General features: G+C 42.8%; 1 protein-coding gene across 1 annotated transcript in view; it reads right to left on the bottom strand.

Annotated features, from left to right (window-relative positions):
- LOC124803283 (nephrin-like) overlaps positions 1 to 13,099 on the bottom strand; it is a gene marked incomplete at its 3' end in the record, with an annotated part of 463,636 nt that overhangs the window by 121,748 nt on the left and 328,789 nt on the right. The window contains exon 5 of the mRNA XM_047264469.1: positions 2,181 to 2,384. Within this exon, the coding sequence (XP_047120425.1) occupies positions 2,181 to 2,384 (204 nt within the window). The remainder of the gene's footprint in view (positions 1 to 2,180; positions 2,385 to 13,099) is intronic.

Here is a 13,099-nt window from a genome sequence, read left to right as displayed (position 1 = left end):
GCAGAAATGTATTATCTCATGACTAACATACCAGTGAGTGTTAAAGGTAACCAATTAACTCACAAAAATACTTAGTTTTAAAGTTTATGAGGATGTGAGATAGAATGATCAAACTCAGTGGCAAGTAAATCAAGTGGCATTCTTGGTATCATTGGTTGGTTACTGGAAAAATAGAGTTCACGAAAGATATAGCTTTTAAAACTATGGTAAGATCCACCCTAGAATGTTATTCAAGTATGTGCGAACCAACGGGATGACAAGAGATACTAAATGTACAGAAATAAGAACACCATGAATGAACGCGGTCAGGTTTGACGCTTGAGATATTGCCACGCAAATTCCGCAGAACTTGATCTCGCAAGCTATCTCGCCTAAAGAAGCTATTTACAGTTTTAAAAACAACAAACAATAAAGGAACTAGAGATATACTCGCACCCCATACGCGACATTCTCGTACAGATTGTGGAGATAAGATTATATACGGATTCCTTTAAGACTCTCACTGCATGTGCTGATGGAAGGGCAGAAACCTAATAGTTGGTAGAATGGAAAGTACTCTCCTTCAGTAATTTGAAGAGGCTATGGAGATAGGTACGGAAGCGGCAACACCTTTCGACGAAGCGATCACTGTTACAAATACACTTCTGGAAATGGAAAAAAGAACACATTGACATCGGTGTGTCAGACCCACCGTACTTGCTCCGGACACTGCGAGAGGGCTGTACAAGCAATGATCACACGCACGGCACAGCGGACACACCAGGAACCGCGGTGTTGGCCGTCGAATGGCGCTAGCTGCGCAGCATTTGTGCACCGCCGCCGTCAGTGTCAGCCAGTTTGCCGTGGCATACGGAGCTCCATCGCAGTCTTTAACACTGGTAGCATGCCACGACAGCGTGGACGTGAACCGTATGTGCAGTTGACGGACTTTGAGCGAGGGCGTATAGTGGGCATGCGGGAGGCCGGGTGGACGTACCGCCGAATTGCTCAACACGTGGGGCGTGAGGTCTCCACAGTACATCGATGTTGTCGCCAGTGGTCGGCGGAAGGTGCACGTGCCCGTCGATCTGGGACCGGACCGCAGCGACGCACGGATGCGCGCCAAGACCGTAGGATCCTGCGCAGTGCCGTAGGGGACCGCACCGCCACTTCCCAGCAAATTAGGGACACTGTTGCTCCTGGGGTATCGGCGAGGACCATTCGCAACCGTCTCCATGAAGCTGGGCTACGGTCCCGCACACCGTTAGGCCGTCTTCCGTTCACGCCCCAACATCGTGCAGCCCGCCTCCAGTGGTGTCGCGACAGGCGTGAATGGAGGGACGAATGGAGACGTGTCGTCTTCAGCGATGAGAGTCGCTTCTGCCTTGGTGCCAATGATGGTCGTATGCGTATTTGGCGCCGTGCAGGTGAGCGCCACAATCAGGACTGCATACGACCGAGGCACACAGGGCCAACACTCGGCATCATGGTGTGGGGAGCGATCTCCTACACTGGCCGTACACCACTGGTGATCGTCGAGGGGACACTGAATAGTGCACGGTACATCCAAACCGTCATCGAACCCATCGTTCTACCATTCCTAGACCGGCAAGGGAACTTGCTGTTCCAACAGGACAATGCACGTCCGCATGTATCCCGTGCCACCCAACGTGCTCTAGAAGGTGTAAGTCAACTACCCTGGCCAGCAAGATCTCCGGATCTGTCCCCCATTGAGCAAGTTTGGGACTGGATGAAGCGCCGTCTCACGCGGTCTGCACGTCCAGCACGAACGCTGGTCCAACTGAGGCGCCAGGTGGAAATGGCATGGCAAGCCGTTCCACAGGACTACATCCAGCATCTCTACGATCGTCTCCATGGGAGAATAGCAGCCTGCATTGCTGCGAAAGGTGGATATACACTGTACTAGTGCCGACATTGTGCATGCTCTGTTGCCTGTGTCTATGTGCCTGTGGTTCTGTCAGTGTGATCATGTGATGTATCTGACCCTAGGAATGTGTCAATAAAGTTTCCCCTTCCTGGGACAATGAATTCACGGTGTTCTTATTTCAATTTCCAGGAGTGTATGTTGCAAGAGGGACACTTTGCATCATATTCCTGATAGCGTGGTCATGCAGCTAGCACACTTTTATTTGAACTGCTCGTGCCTCTGGAATATGAGCAGTAGGTGGTGCAGTACTCACGCAGCAGGTCGAGCTGCAGCGCCGCCTCGCGCGGCTCGGTGAGCGGCGTGTTGTTGGCGCGGCAGGCGAACACGGCGCCTAGGTGGCGGCGCGCCACGCCTCGGAACGACACGCGGTTCTCGATGACGTCACCCACGTTCTGCTCGACGTCTGCGTCCAGCACCTCTCCGTCCAGCAGCCAGCGCACGCGCGGCTCCGGCTTGCCTGCGTCACACACAGCCCTCAGCGTCGCTCTGAGGTGCAACAGTACTGCAGCTTACACGGAGCGTCATTTTCCGTGACCTCTTCCGTCGCTGCACAAGACAGTCGCATGCAACGTCAATAAATTTCTGTCGTACGGTAATTTTATTACTCTGACATTAAAATGCGTTTTATCTGAACTGGACATACTTGTCAAAGGGAGTTCCCTGAAATTGTTATTTATATAAAACGGACTCATTTTCTGTATGTCCGTTACTAGTTTTTATAATTTCCAACTTAAGGGTTTCGGCCAGTGTCACTCATCTTCAGACACTTTAAAAAATATTAATTTTTGTAAGAGCGTCGTTTTTATCTGACACGGAAAGCCTCAGCGTGATGCTACTTGCGCCCTGATATTTACGTACCTCGTTCCATGATTGATTAATTGAGGACAGAAGACACGTTCTTAAATTATTTTTAACTGTACTGTCCCTTCATAAAATATGTTTGTAAACATAAGAAACGCTCTGTAATTATTTATGTTTAATACTCCGTGATTTTTATGTGTAAATTATATAGAGATTACATTTTTAAATCCGTTAATACGCGGAGAAGTGTAAAACCCCACAGGCTTTATACGTCAATGAAATTTCTTTTTTAATTTTAATACCGATCGAAGGCATACAATCATTGCTTAAATATTTCATACTGAAGCTGATAGTTCCGTTCGGACTGATTACTCTGTGCTTACGAGAAATGGTACCTTATAGAACGTTTGTACTGTAATTCGACAGAAACCGTTTTCGCTCCCTTATTTTCATATTTACTCGCTGTACTGAAACTGGATGACAGTGTCCATATCCGGCCATTTTGAAGTAATAAAAACAGCGATCGACAGACTGAAAAGATTGCATTTACAGTATATTTCCTCACAAATTTAAAATAAAATCACAGAAGTAAGAAAAAAACTCAGATCAAACAATAAAACTACGCTCGTAATTATGCTTTCGTTAGCATCGCAGAACTTTGAGCAATACGTCGGAAGATGCTAAAATTATCGTTATCGGTAAAATATGTTCTGTGATTTTGAGACTGTAATATGCCTCAAGTATCAAACTTGACAGGAAGGACTTATTGTATCTCAATAGTCTGACAAGCATCCACTAAAAGTTTTATTGAAGAGGGCCTCGGTATTTCAACAGTAAGTATACGGTAGCGCATTAATACAAGAAAAATACATATTTTTATGTTATTAATACCAATATGAATGCCAGCTTCTTGTTACATCCGTCTGAAATTACATCTGATTAAATGCAGGGTACTGAATGAATATTTCAGAAAAATATTTTCACTGCTATATGAAGAACGTTAGGTTGAGACTCACAGTTAAAATTCTGAAACTGAAAAAATAAAATATTCATAATGACTGAAAAAACCATGCTGGATTGCAACAAAAAGAACCAACAAAAAATGACGCAGTAATACTTCTCAGAATGTAGAAATTGGCTGCCAACTTTAAAAAACGCTTACTCATCTTCGATGCATTATGCAAAACTAGTTTGTCATAAAACATTCACAGCTGGTCATGATAATGGACACAGAGCATTGTTTTCATGACTTCCATTATTTCAAGTTAACTTTCATAACTATAGTTGGACAAGGTGTGTTTTGAAAACTGCATTTTGTGAGCGAGTTTGGTCAAGTGTAGCCCTGGACAAGCAGTCAATTAGCGGAATATCAGAGACTTCCTGAAGCTACTCCCAGACTGGACCTTAGTATCTATTTTTAGCAGGCTACAATTGACTCCTGTCACCGCGTTTGACACAATATTGTGCAAGCATAATAACTAGTACTTTCCCTCTTGGTCAGGAACGTTGATGCTGTGGTAATAGATTCTCAGTCGTTTCGAGAAATGAATGTTATATAATGCCCCCAGATTCCATCAGGTGCCAAGTGACCCCTCTAACTCACCCTCCACCCTTCTGAATTCCTGTAAACTCCTTGAATATTTTCCAAATTAACTCTAAATTGAAACTCGACTTCAATATGCGTGTTTTCTGTTGATAGTTTAACTCGAATAAAAACACATTAATTTCTTTCAATTTATGCTTATTTCTGAGGTATGCTAATTCCTGAAAATATCCCAATGGTTTGGGAGAATTCTAAGAATTTATACTGTGGCACCATGTAGGAAGACATTTATTCAGTTTCCGGATACGCAAACCAGATAAGCAACGTGCCTTACTTACTTCTTACAGCTGACATCAATGACATGAAATCAGAAAAAGTAAATGCTTACCTCTACAGTTACGAGTGAGCAGTATTAGCAAGATACGCAATTTACGGAAAAAAAGTTCTTCAACTAAGACCACCTATACCAACAAACGATAAAATAAAGAAATAAAATAGAAACACGTATACATGAGATAGAAGGTGACATGAAACATATCTTAAATATATAGGAGACAATTATTGAATAACATGAAAAAAATTAGTTAAAAACTACGGCGTGCAGATACTTTATTCAAGATATATAAGTCGCTAGATATACTAGGATTTAGGTTACGACATATTAGATATACATGCCATCATTGGCGATGATGTGGCGAAGACCAATATCGAAATTCTGCATGACCCGCTGCAGTGTCGGAAGATCGATGCTGCTATTGAACGTCTGAATGGTTGTTTTCAGAACAGCAATGGTTTTGAGGTTATTGCTGTACACCTTGTCTTTAATATAGCCCCACAAAGAGGAGTCGCATATGTTCAGATCCGGAGAATATGGCAGCCAATCGAGGCCCATGACAGTGGCCTCTGGGTACCCCGGAGCCAGAATGCGGTCGCTCCTTGTCGAAATCAGGGTCACTTTGGATAATGGGGGTGAAATCATCTTCCAAAACCGTCACGTACCATTTGGTACTCACCGTGCCATTAAGGAATTTCGCACTGATTACTCCGAGACTGGACACCATGTAAGCGTATTGTCATATCGCTGGCTTAGTTGTGGAGTATATTTGCGGCCAGCCGCGTCTGTAGTGAGTCGAGCACGGGACAGGAAACTGTTATGTTGTGTAGTGTGTAGCTCTGAATGCAAGAAGCATTGTTAGTATTCAGGTTGAAGTGTTGTTACAAGTGCTACTACAAGAAAGTAATTAAATATGGAAGTAATTCAGAGGAAAGTGCCTCAAGATGTAATTAAAAATGAGCAGTGCCGCCGATAACGTATTTGTGTATCCTCTCGTTGCGTGTCGTACAGTATCAATAATCCGCGCCGTGTACGAACTCCCAGAATGAACTGATGTGAATCAGTAGAAATTAGTTACCATAAAAGAGTGTAGTCAAATGCCAGCGTCTTGTAGCGAGCGTGAGGACGTGCGTTCGTCCATCGCGTTTCCGCATTATCAACAATCTGCCGCGTCGCGACGGTTACGCGCACTCTCGTACAAGTGAGAACTGAGAACTGAAAAATTAGCTTTTCGAACAGTGTTATATCACTACTAGTGACAAGGAGGACTATTATTACCAGATATCTGTATGTGTGACGAGCGTAAGAACTTTCGTTCGATCATTCGGCTTCCGCATCATCAACAATCACCCGCGTCCTGTCGGTTACGCGTACGCTCGTCCGCATGATCTTTTTGGACTGTTAATCATCAAGATTGTTAATTGGGATAAACATTTACGATTTAGAGTGTAAACGGTGCAACCTGTGATTTCCACATCGTCTCATAATGTAGATGTACATACCAGACATAGGACAGTGTTGTGTTTTAACGTTGAGTGGCTCCCCTAAACCCGCTTGCATATTTCGATAGATAATTTCAGGCAAGCCAACAGCAGTGTGGAGCAGGGCCATACGACCTCCGCGGGATTATCAGGTACGTGGTGTCGACAGGGCGCGCGGTCAAGAAAAGCAACGGTCACGAAACGAGAAGTCAGTTTAAAGTACCCCACCCATTTGTACTTCCGGGCGTGTTACAACCACACAGTCACCCGTTTAGGGTCAAGAGACTTCTCGATCGCGAAATTCGGATTCTCAGTCCTCCAAATGCGCCAATTTTGTTTGTGGACGAACCAATCCCAATGAAAGTGGGCTCCGTCACTAAACCAAATCATACTAATTCCCAATATGCCTCGCAGCCAACAGCGCAGTTTTAACGTCCTAACGCAAATCGTCCAGAAGTTATGATGATTTTATTTCATTTGGTTCAGTAATTGACTCCCTGTAGGTACTCAACATATTTAGGCTGCGGTTGTTTTATTTAAAGCGAAGGAGCCGAAGCAACTGACATCATCAAAAGTATAGGACGTAACAGAATTATGTCAATAGACGTCGAAAGTGTACTCAGACACAAACTGAAGGTAGAAAACCGAGACTGGAAACATCGTCCACCTGATCGCAAGTACTTTTGCGATGAGCGAGGATACGTTGGGCAGTTTTTAACATTCAGACTGCTGCCGAGTCCACTGTACCACTCTCTTCAGGACACCCTGAGAATACCATCTAGTTTGTCGGTAACTGGACAATCATAAGAGAGGCTTGGAGCATAAGCAATTCATTTTCGAATACACTTAGTTGTCTAGGTATATGGGTTCCTGATGCAGAGTTAAGGTCCACATTTAGAGGATCGTGGCCCCAAATGTTGCTATCGAGAGGAAAATGTAATGCAACTTGTTCTGGTGTACCAACATCTGCATCTGTGTCAATCTGATTCTTTTTTTTTTTTTTCGATGCTATGGTGGTGAAGGGGGTTGAAATGGCGTAGGCCTTATTTGCATTTCTTTTATGGTTTAATTATTTCATAAATGTTGGCTGGTAAGCACGTACTGATTATCCAGGATTTTGGGGACGAGATTACGATTAAACACAAATAAGTATCAGGTTTCGCCTTGTTGTCTACTGAACTGAATGAACGAAGATTCTGGTAATATAATTTCAATTGCTTCAATCAACCTTAGATGCATACCTTCCTACTGAGTTATGCTTTCATATGTTCAAACTGCATCTTCCACATGGTTTCTGATAATCCAATAATGGCAGTAAGCTGTGTGTACTATGTTACAACCTCACAGCGGGCAATGGTAGTTTAGAGGGCATATTTATAAGAGTTCTCTTATTAATCACTATTAAGACTATTGTATTGTGGTGAGAATACGTATCTACATATATATAGCTTCTGCGAACGAGGTTACTCTTAATTTAAGGATGGGATGTAGCGTACCTTTCAGCGGCAGAAACAGGTTGTCGTATGGACAGATACTTAGTTTGTTCTTCACACATTACTGGTGCACTATAGACAGAAAAATTGTGTATGTGGCCTCTAATTTTGCTAGCAAGTTCCTTGAAACCGTAAGTCGTCAACATATGTAACGACTGCGCCTAGGATTATCTCGCTATCAGCTAAGGTTAGAAAATGCACGATGGCTCTATTCACGACATTGGAGCGAAGAAAGAACCTTGTGTGTTGCCTTGTGTATTTTCCACTCAACAGCTCTCCCTTCACAGAAGTCCGCAAGACTGTGTAAGGCCAGTTCAAGGCACTGTGTCAAAGTAAATCTTCACTACAATAAAAACTCCAGTGATGGACTGTCGTGTTTCTTGAACAGAGATCGAACGCAGTTCAAAAACTGCTTTTTAGAGTTTGAACTGACCTTTGAAGAAAGAATCCAGTTTATTTTGTGTGTCGTAGTTTTTGCACGACATTTGCCCATAATGTTATGTGTGAAAAAACAGCTGTAGAAGCAGCGGGAGGATACAGGTAGCCCTACATAAAAATTATTAGATTTCTTTCGTCATATGGAATAGTTATACTTAATGTCGTCTGTACAGCCAAATTATTCTTTTCCCTGACATACTGTAAAGAATAAATATTATATATGGCGCATGGTTTGATATCGAATGCAAGAAGATGATGCAAGTTGATGTGTGACTGGACGAAGTTATCTATTTATATATACCATGTATCCGACATACGTTAATTAATCACACTTAAAATTTTGAATTAGGGATCCAATGACTACAAAATGAAACAAAACAGTCACTTCCTTTTATTCTGCTTAAGTTATTCGCGAAAGAGTCGGTGAAAAATGGAAATATTAAAATAATAAAAACTTAGCTCATCTGACACAAGTGGTCAGAGAGAGGTTTTAATAATTGTTGAAGTGAAATAACTGCAATTATAAAGATGCACGGCCATTGTTATGATGTTCACTGAAAAGACGGATAGTATTACAGAAACAAAAAGGTTACACCTGCGACTGGAACCGAAAGCAGACCGATCAATGAAACTAAATGCAAGTCTTCAAAGTGAAGGGTGATGTAATTGAAATACTGTTAGATGCCTTAAATGCAGCTGAAGTGTTCGCAGAATCGGTCATTGGTAGCAGCAATGAGCCTCGCCAGTGAGAAAGACGAAATCCGTCAGAAATGTCTCGAAGTCTAATGAGATATCGGCTCAGGTGGTGTAGCATGCTGGTGGAAGTGATGTCTGGTGATAAGGACTCCCAAGATCATGACTCCCGAAGATCAAGTAATTTCTGTGATAATGTTTACTAAAAGGTAACCTTCCATTGCCAAGTTTTGCGTCCCTTGCTGTATTCAGATTGGCTGGGCTCCAATTTTCAAGCAGCGACTGGTAAAAATGCTGCTTAGAATAAGCCAGTCCCCTTTCCTGGGGCATCCTCTAGCCGGTTTACCAGTAACGTGCATTCTACCATTTAAGTCACATTCTTTCCATGTTCCTCTGTGACCAACTAGATGGGTCCTCATCGGCACAATCAGGCATCTCTGCCTTCTAGTCTATTTATTTTTGCAATTCCGTACGATTATTATGTTGTGTAAATATTTGTTTTTCATGTAGCCAAACACCCAGTGGCGTCTCTCACTTTCAAAGGCCGTAAACTGAGTGTTTCCATTTCCTTTTCGAGATATTTATAAGTGGTGTTTTTTATACTTTCCAGAGAAAAACTCAGCTTTCTATTTTTGTGCACCATAGTAGTTTCTACTGAAATACATTCCTCCTTCTTCCTCTCCTTGGGTTGTTAAGCGGTCATGTGAAATCCAGTGAGTGTCAGGCCACGATACCCTAGGTGCCACAGCGCGGCATTGCAGAAGGCTGTCTGGTGTCGTATTGGCCACTGACCTGGGCCACTCCCGGCCTGTTAATCCCAAGGGCGGTAGCTTGCTTTACTCTCCTGGCAGTCCGACTGTTTCTACATCGTCTCAGATCTTCTTTCAACGTCCCTTCATTTATATAAGGCATGCAAGTCCGAATGAAAGAGTAAATGAATAACGTTACATTAATCGGTTACATAAAAACTTGTACCGGTACCACTTTCCTCAGTGCAGCTTAAATATTACAATTTTGATAAAATTGTAAACACTCTACTGGACTGTTTTCGGGAAAACGGTTGTGTAACACTGATGACATCCATGTAATACCTGATGTAAAGCTACTGATGACTGCAAACCGCTTTCAATTCAATGAATAGGTACAAAGCCACATTTGCGTATGAACTTCTTAATAAAGTACTTTGTAATAAACATTATCTTTCAATAACAGGTTGAGAATTTGATCCTTGTTAGGTTGGCTTATCTGAGTCATATAAATGAGCCAACGGTCTGTTTCATCACTGGTTGGTTTCATGCTTAGCGGAAATGTCGTTAGCTCCTTTTGAGCAAATCTCTTTGCTTCAGAGTAGCACTGATAGGAAATGTCCTTGATTATAAGCTTAATGTATTCTGTCTCCCAATTACAGTTCTTTTCCTTTCTTTGACTCCCTCTAGTTCAGTGGAAGTCTGTCTGCTCTTCCGCCAAGTTCTTTTCTTGCGAGTTCTATGCAAATCCCAACTTTTATCTTATCAGTCCACTTAATTTTCAGCATACGTCTGTAACACTGTTTCTCAAACGCTATGATTCTTATCTTTTCTGATTTTTCCCACAATCCGTAATTCCTCTCCGTACAGTATTTTATTACAGACGTAAATATTTAAAATTCCTTCCTAGAATCAAGATCTCTTTACACTAACTGAAAATTAATTAAGGCATGTTAATTGTCAGTGTAACTTCGTACATAGACAAGCCACTAGTGGCCAAGTAAACAATTCAGTGTTTCCATCATCTGTGGCTTGTAGGATGGCCACCAGAGTGCATTAGTGGTTTTGGTGTTCAGTGTTGTTACCGCATCTGGTAAGGAATACAATAGGAGTGAACAGCGTCATGTTGCTTCATTACTGTGAAGGACACTGAAATGCTGCGTACTGATGTCAGACAGCATTACCAGCACTTGACATAGTTTGAAAGGAGCGCCATTGTGGGTCTCCATTTGGACTGCATAGGAGCGTGAGGGCAGACATAGTTGTTGCCAAGGTTCCGGTCACCATATCTGACTGCTACAATGGAGGATCGTCCCATCCTGAACCAAAAAGTTCGCACTCCCCCCCACCATTAGCTACGCCTGTTATCCGAGAGCAAGTAACGGATTCTCTGAAACCTTCCCTGTCACGTCGCACCATTGGTCGGAGGCTGTCAGCAACTGGACTAGGCAACTATCTTCACATCCGCAGGCTGGCTTTAACATCACAACAGAAGCATCTGTGTGTTTGGAGTGGCACCGTGAACGAGACTGCGATGATTGTTCGTAGATGAATCGCAGTTCTGCACTTCAATGAATCACCATTGTCGACGAGTGTGGTGGCTACCTCAGAAGATGTCTCTTTCTTCCAATGTTTTGAAGAGGCACAGGGGTGTTACTCCCAGTGTAAAGGTGTGGGGAGCCATCGGGTATGACTTCAGGTCATGGGTGGTTGTGAATGAGGTAAATCTAACGGCAGAACGCTAACTCACTGACATCTTCTGCCACATGTGTTACATCTCGTGTGACAGTTTAAGTAGTGCCATTTTTGAACAGGACATTACTCATCCACTCATGGCACCTCATGGCACGTGTCTCTACGAACTCTCTGCGTGGTACTGATATAGACCTGTGGCTAACAAATGACTCCAGGTCTGTTCCGATAGAATATGTGTGAGACCAGCTTGGACGTCAACTTCGTCGCTGTGCCAGTATCCAGGATTTCAAGCACCATTTACAACAAAAAAAATGCCTCTGAGTACTATGGGACTTAACATCTATGGTCATCAGTCCCCTAGAACTTAGAACTACTTAAACCTAACTAACCTAAGGACAGCACACAACACCCAGCCATCACGAGGCAGAGAAAATCCCTAACCCCGCCGGGAATCGAACCCGGGAACCCGGGCGTGGGAAGCGAGAACGCTACCGCACGACCACGAGATGCGGGCCCATTTACAACATTTGTGTGCCAGGTTATCTCAGGAGAGGATACTGTGGCTTTACGACACTTCAAAACCGAATCAGTGTATGTCCAGAAGTCAGAGTGGGTGTAACGTCATATGGATGAGTGGGATTATAGCGGCAAGTTCGTTATAAATATGACTCACTAAAGCAACATCAAACAACCTCAAAGCGTTTAGTGTTTTTTTTTTTTTTTCTCTTCTGGGTGCTCCACATTTCTTGTGAAGCAGTGTATTTGCAACGGTTTGCTCGTTGGTTTGTTATATTATGTTGCCAGCAACAGGAGGATGCTGTGCGGAAATACGCTGCGCTTCGCTTCTCGACGTAAGGGGAGTCCATAACAACATTGGCGCAGAGGACGTCTGAAAATGTTGTCAACAGATTAGCATAGACACATTGGTATATTCACTCCGTCCCTTGCACTTTGTAACATTCATTATTTCGTTTCATAAACAATAAACACAGCTGTTATTTTACAAATATAGCTGTTGAAAAAAGTATATTTTCTTCAAGAAAATGAAATTTTACAGGAAACGATGGTGTGGGACAGTTACTAGATACTGGAAACTAACATTCTTCTGCACTGTATGAGATGATGTCCGTTCGAGGAATACCTGTATCCTCATATGTCATATTTATACACCCACCTGTAATGTGAACAGTTCGAATTTCCTATGACATCCTGCGAGCTACATTTCGATCCCACCGTACTTTATCTCCCCTTTTTTCCTGTAAGCAATGAATGGAACGCAACCACATCATCAAAGAAGATTACGAGACAAATGTTACAGTATCAGCTGAAATACGTGTTCAGATCAGTACCTGGTTAACTTCGTAGTTGAAAAATACCTACATGAAACCTCTATCACACTCTTTGCACGGGCCCTAAGCTACGAAAGAGGTTCTAATTTCAGTCATAAAGTCTTATCTACAGGTTTCGTGACTCTCACTCATGGCTGTACGTGCAATTTAGCTATTATCTCGGTGCTTCAGTTCATCAATATGGCAGTTAAGTCGCTATAACGATGTAATTATCAAACAGAGAACTGATAATTGCATACATTTGTTCTCATCGCCAAGTTTGTTACGGTTGCTAGCCGTTGAGATTTATCGTGCAAAGCAGTCGTAAGGCATTGAGTCTCGGAAGAACAAGCTATGGCCTCGTTAAAAGGCAAATCGTAATTCCGCAATGATACGAATAGGAGAAAAGAGCATCCTGGAAACTGCGAAAATTTGTACGTCGTTCACGTTAAAAGAGACTTCTGTCAGGAATACCAGTAGACGATGTTATCGATGTTGTGACGTAATCAGTTGCACTTCTAGTGCCTACCAGGCAATTCAAAGATTCACCATTTCGAGTTTATCCATCTGTTTCTCTATATGACACAATTCATTAAGTAATGGAATAGTTTATTACTTGT

The sequence above is a fragment of the Schistocerca piceifrons genome, chromosome 1, assembly GCF_021461385.2.
Source record: "Schistocerca piceifrons isolate TAMUIC-IGC-003096 chromosome 1, iqSchPice1.1, whole genome shotgun sequence".
NCBI lineage: Eukaryota > Metazoa > Arthropoda > Insecta > Orthoptera > Acrididae > Schistocerca > Schistocerca piceifrons.
The sequence above is the reverse complement of the archived record's forward strand: the minus strand, read 5'-3'. Positions and strand labels throughout refer to the sequence as shown.